Genomic DNA, 5,131 nt, shown 5'->3' with positions numbered 1-5,131 from the left:
GTCCCCATGGTAGTACATAACCGAGGAAAGCAGTGGCTATAGTAAGTAGATATAAAACTAAACCAGACATCCAAGCAGTAGTTAAATAACTATAGCTGGAGTTATACATACCTCGAGACATGTGTATTAAGATACACAAGAAGACGAAAGAAGCAGTTGTTGCATGCAACATCCTAAATTCCCATCCTGCTGCTACCTCTCTAACTAGATGTTGAACACTAGCAAATGCACAAGATGCTTCAGAAGTATATCGGAACGCTAAAGTGATACCTGTAATTATTTGGAGTACAAAGGTAATTGCAACTAAGAAACCAAAGTTATAAGATGAATTTAGATTGAGAGCACACCGATAAAAGACGAGGTGTGCCCGGAATAGACTCATGGAAATTTGGTGTGTTCTCGAAACCATGCTAGCACAATAGAACTTCGTTAAATAACTACATATTAAAATGAGCGCATGTAAACTAGTCTTAAACACACCGCTCGTCACGTAACAAATCTCAAATCGTACTGTAGATTTTATATATGTACCGTAACTATAACCATGGTGACATCCAATGTTCACGCTCATGGATTCAGTGTCCAGGACTACCTGGCGCTTAATAACGATTCCGTCTTCCAGCTTCCAAGCAAACATGATTACCGTGATATTGAAATCCAACACTTTTAGCTGTCTTAAGCAGTCCAGTGGGGTGGTGGTGTACTGCAATCATAAAGAACTTGGTTGTCTGTATCTCATAACCGGAGTCATCTTCAGTATTCTAGGAACTATAATGTCTTTGTTTATTCGATTTGAGTTATACAGTTCTGGATCGCGGATCATTTGTACAGAGACGATAGCTACTTATAATGTGATAATAACGATACATGGCCTAGCTATGATCTTTATGTTCTTAATGCCTGCTTTGTACGGAGGATATGGTAACTTCTTTGTACCAATATATATTGGTGGTTCGGAAGTCGTTTTCCCAAGAACTAACGCGATCTCCTATTTTCTAGTACCATTAGTGAACTCTTTTGGTCTGATCCTAAGTACGCAGTGAGCTAACTAGATACAAGGAACTTGACAAGCATTAATAGATTTATATAAACGACAAGGACATGAGTCTACTGGATTTTATAATACAGGGTTGAACTGTGTAAAGATCATTGTGTTATGGTTCTATCACAAACCATTGAGATTACGAAGTTATGGTTTTGGGCTCGTGAGTGTCTCTCAATAACTAGCTGAGTGCTTGTACGATAATTATATCAATGCAGTACCAATTAAGGCGTGTAGCATCTCCTATGCTCCTTAACATCACAGCTATGTCGAATTATCGCACCCAGATAACTCCATACCAGTGAACCGGTTTGTAACTCCGCTTCATATCGTACCTGAATGGTACTTTTTAGCATATTATGCGGTGTTAAAAGTAATCCCATCCAAAACCGGTGGTTTGTAGTATTTATGTCCTCTCTCATTAACTTAGCTCTTTTATCTGAAATTCGAGCTTTGAATACTCGAATGTTGATACGACAACATTTTATGACTCGAAATGTAGTCAGTGGATGGGTAATTATTTGGGTATACAGTATGATCTTCTTGATTATTATTGGTAGTGCTATTCCACAAGCGACTTATATCTTATATGGTAGATTAGCTACTATCGTATATCTTACTACCGGATTGGTTCTATGCTTATACTAAATCAATAGTTATAATGACTACAGCTTCCAAGCAAACATGATTACCGTGATATTGAAATCCAACACTTTTAGCTGTCTTAAGCAGTCCAGTGGGTGGTGGTGTACTGCAATCATAAAGAACTTGGTTGTCTGTATCTCATAACCGGAGTCATCTTCAGTATTCTAGGAACTATAATGTCTTTGTTTATTCGATTTGAGTGAACACATAAGATCATCGAATTTAACGGTATGCTCCTGAAAGTAACGGTACAAGCTGTAAACAAAGGACTCCTTAACTTAAACTGAGGAGTCAAGTAGGTACAAACCGTACAAGGATTAATTATGTCCATCTGTGCATCTAAGTTGAGACTATCGGTTATATATTTTAGACGCTAACTTCCCGGCTAAACTTTGACTTATTAAACCAGCCTGGGATCATAAAAGTACTATGTATGGTAAGATTGAGCGTGAACATTGGATGTCACCATGGTTATAGTTACGGTACATATATAAAATCTACAGTACGATTTGAGATTTGTTACGTGACGAGCGGTGTGTTTAAGACTAGTTTACATGCGCTCATTTTAATATGTAGTTATTTAACGAAGTTCTATTGTGCTAGCATGGTTTCGAGACACACACCAAATTTCCATGAGTCTATTCCGGGCACACCTCGTCTTTTATCGGTGTGCTCTCAATCTAAATTCATCTTATAACTTTGGTTTCTTAGTTGCAATTACCTTTGTACTCCAAATAATTACAGGTATCACTTTAGCGTTCCGATATACTTCTGAAGCATCTTGTGCATTTGCTAGTGTTCAACATCTAGTTAGAGAGGTAGCAGCAGGATGGGAATTTAGGATGTTGCATGCAACAACTGCTTCTTTTCGTCTTCTTGTGTATCTTAATACACATGTCTCGAGGTATGTATAACTCCAGCTATAGTTATTTAACTACTGCTTGGATGTCTGGTTTAGTTTTATATCTACTTACTATAGCCACTGCTTTCCTCGGTTATGTACTACCATGGGGACAGATGAGTTTCTGGGGTGCTACAGTCATTACTAATCTCCTTTCTCCAATACCATATTTAGTACCTTGGTTACTCGGTGGATACTATGTATCTGATGTAACATTAAAACGATTCTTTGTATTGCACTTTATATTACCTTTTGTAGGTTGCATTCTAATTGTATTACACATCTTCTATTTACATTTAAATGGTTCTAGTAACCCTGCAGGTATTGATTCCGCACTTAAAGTAGCCTTCTATCCTCATATGTTAATGACCGATGCTAAATGTCTATCCTATCTAATTGGTTTAATTTTCTTACAAACGGCTTTTGGTTTGATTGAATTATCGCACCCAGATAACTCCATACCAGTGAACCGGTTTGTAACTCCGCTTCATATCGTACCTGAATGGTACTTTTTAGCATATTATGCGGTGTTAAAAGTAATCCCATCCAAAACCGGTGGTTTGTTAGTATTTATGTTATCAACATGTCAATGAAATATCAACAACGATGAAACTTATTTGGTTAACATAACAACATAGAAGGTAAAGCTGGATTACGTTCAAACTTTACACTGGATACGTTTCAATGTTAACTTACTAAATACCATGGGAGCGAAGAGAATCTAATATGTAACTCCGTTCATGGAAATCAAAAGAGCTTTCACTGATTGTATTTATGAAACGTGATTAGTTCACCTAGCCAACACGATCCGGTTGTTTGGGAATAATATCCCTATTTAAGGGATTGATATGTGCTACAATAACACAGTCGGTACGAAGTCGAAACAAGGTAGTTGATGGTGAACCAGTGGCTGAACAAACCTTTTATTGATTATGCTGACTTTAGTCCCGAGAAACTACAGTTCTGCTTAAACTGAGGAGTCAAGTAGGTACAAACCGTACAAGGATTAATTATGTCCATCTGTGCATCTAAGTTGAGACTATCGGTTATATATTTTAGACGCTAACTTCCCGGCTAAACATCCCTTTTCTTTGAAACACACTTCCCTTCTCGCCGTTAGCATGATCTCAAAGTACAGAAGCCATGTGATCTATATAGTATAACGGGACATTAGACCGAACCTGCGATAGATAAATATATCTTGGATGATTGTATATTAGCGGCTAAATGTCAATCAAACATGCGAATTTTAGGTTTTCCATGAAATCTATTTGGAAGAAGAGGCTTGATAGTACTACCGTAAGTACATAAATATACAGTCCCAGCAGTAGCGGTTAAACTATAGAAGAGTCGAGTATTATCCATGCATACCAGGCGTAAAAAGCGTTCATCCAGTTACTAAACAGGTGCCAGGCCAACAAGAATCCGATCCGTGTATTCCGTACAGACTAACATTAAGAAGGCGACTACCAAAGTGAATGTCATGATATTCGTACAGCTTGTATACAAATGTTGGTTTTTTCAAATATACGCTGGATACCACTATACTTAATGCACTTAACATGATGGTCATGAAAAGCACAAGAGAACTTGGATCCGGTAAACAAAGACCTTCAAGATCTAAACCAGTAGTCCAACTCGTAGTATATACTCCCCAGAAAAAAGGTAGTTTTATATCAACCTAGGAATCCCATTTTAGTAAGTGTAACATGGAGTCTAGCTTCAGTTGTTATCTGATTGGTATTGCATGCCCTGAGTACGTAAGGAAAAGGAAAGGTTAACCGCTATTTAAACACAACAGTTACCGTAGCTGTAGATGAATGCTAAATCTAGAGTATCTCTCCTAAGACACTGCATAACATATGAATGCTCCTTCCGCCATTCGTTGACTGTGTTTACCACGGGGAATTAGAACAGAAATACCAAGTTCTTTGCCTGGAGGTTTTTACGTTCCGTACAGTTGTAGGTAAAAGGTATGTTAGAGACTTAGACTAGCGTTGGAGCACATTGTTTCATTCGATAGTCCACGCTCAATCTTACCATACATAGTACTTTTATGATCCCAGGCTGGTTTAATAAGTCAAAGTTTAGCCGGGAAGTTAGCGTCTAAAATATATAACCGATAGTCTCAACTTAGATGCACAGATGGACATAATTAATCCTTGTACGGTTTGTACCTACTTGACTCCTCAGTTTAAGCAGAACTGTAGTTTCTCGGGACTAAAGTCAGCATAATCAATAAAAAGGTTTGTTCAGCCACTGGTTCACCATCAACTACCTTGTTTCGACTTCGTACCGACTGTGTTATTGTAGCACATATCAATCCCTTAAATAGGGATATTATTCCCAAACAACCGGATCGTGTTGGCTAGGTGAACTAATCACGTTTCATAAATACAATCAGTGAAAGCTCTTTTGATTTCCATGAACGGAGTTACATATTAGATTCTCTTCGCTCCCATGGTATTTAGTAAGTTAACATTGAAACGTATCCAGTGTAAAGTTTGAACGTAATCCAGCTTTACCTTCTATGTTGTTATGTT

General features: G+C 37.8%; 1 protein-coding gene across 1 annotated transcript; it reads right to left on the bottom strand.

Moving 5' to 3' along the window:
* Nucleotides 1-3,975: 3,975 nt before the first annotated feature.
* BESB_031560 (uncharacterized protein) lies at nt 3,976-4,906 on the bottom strand (the record flags this gene model as incomplete). The annotated part of the gene is made up of 2 exons (XM_029361818.1): nt 3,976-4,208; nt 4,885-4,906. 2 exons carry the CDS (start codon nt 4,904-4,906, stop codon nt 3,976-3,978), a joined length of 255 nt encoding a protein of 84 aa, XP_029214691.1.
* Between the last annotated feature and the right edge of the window lie 225 nt (nt 4,907-5,131).

This window comes from Besnoitia besnoiti (assembly GCF_002563875.1).
Source record: "Besnoitia besnoiti strain Bb-Ger1 chromosome Unknown contig00163, whole genome shotgun sequence".
NCBI classification, from domain to species: Eukaryota; Apicomplexa; class Conoidasida; order Eucoccidiorida; family Sarcocystidae; genus Besnoitia; species Besnoitia besnoiti.
This window is presented reverse-complemented; position numbering and strand designations above follow the sequence as displayed.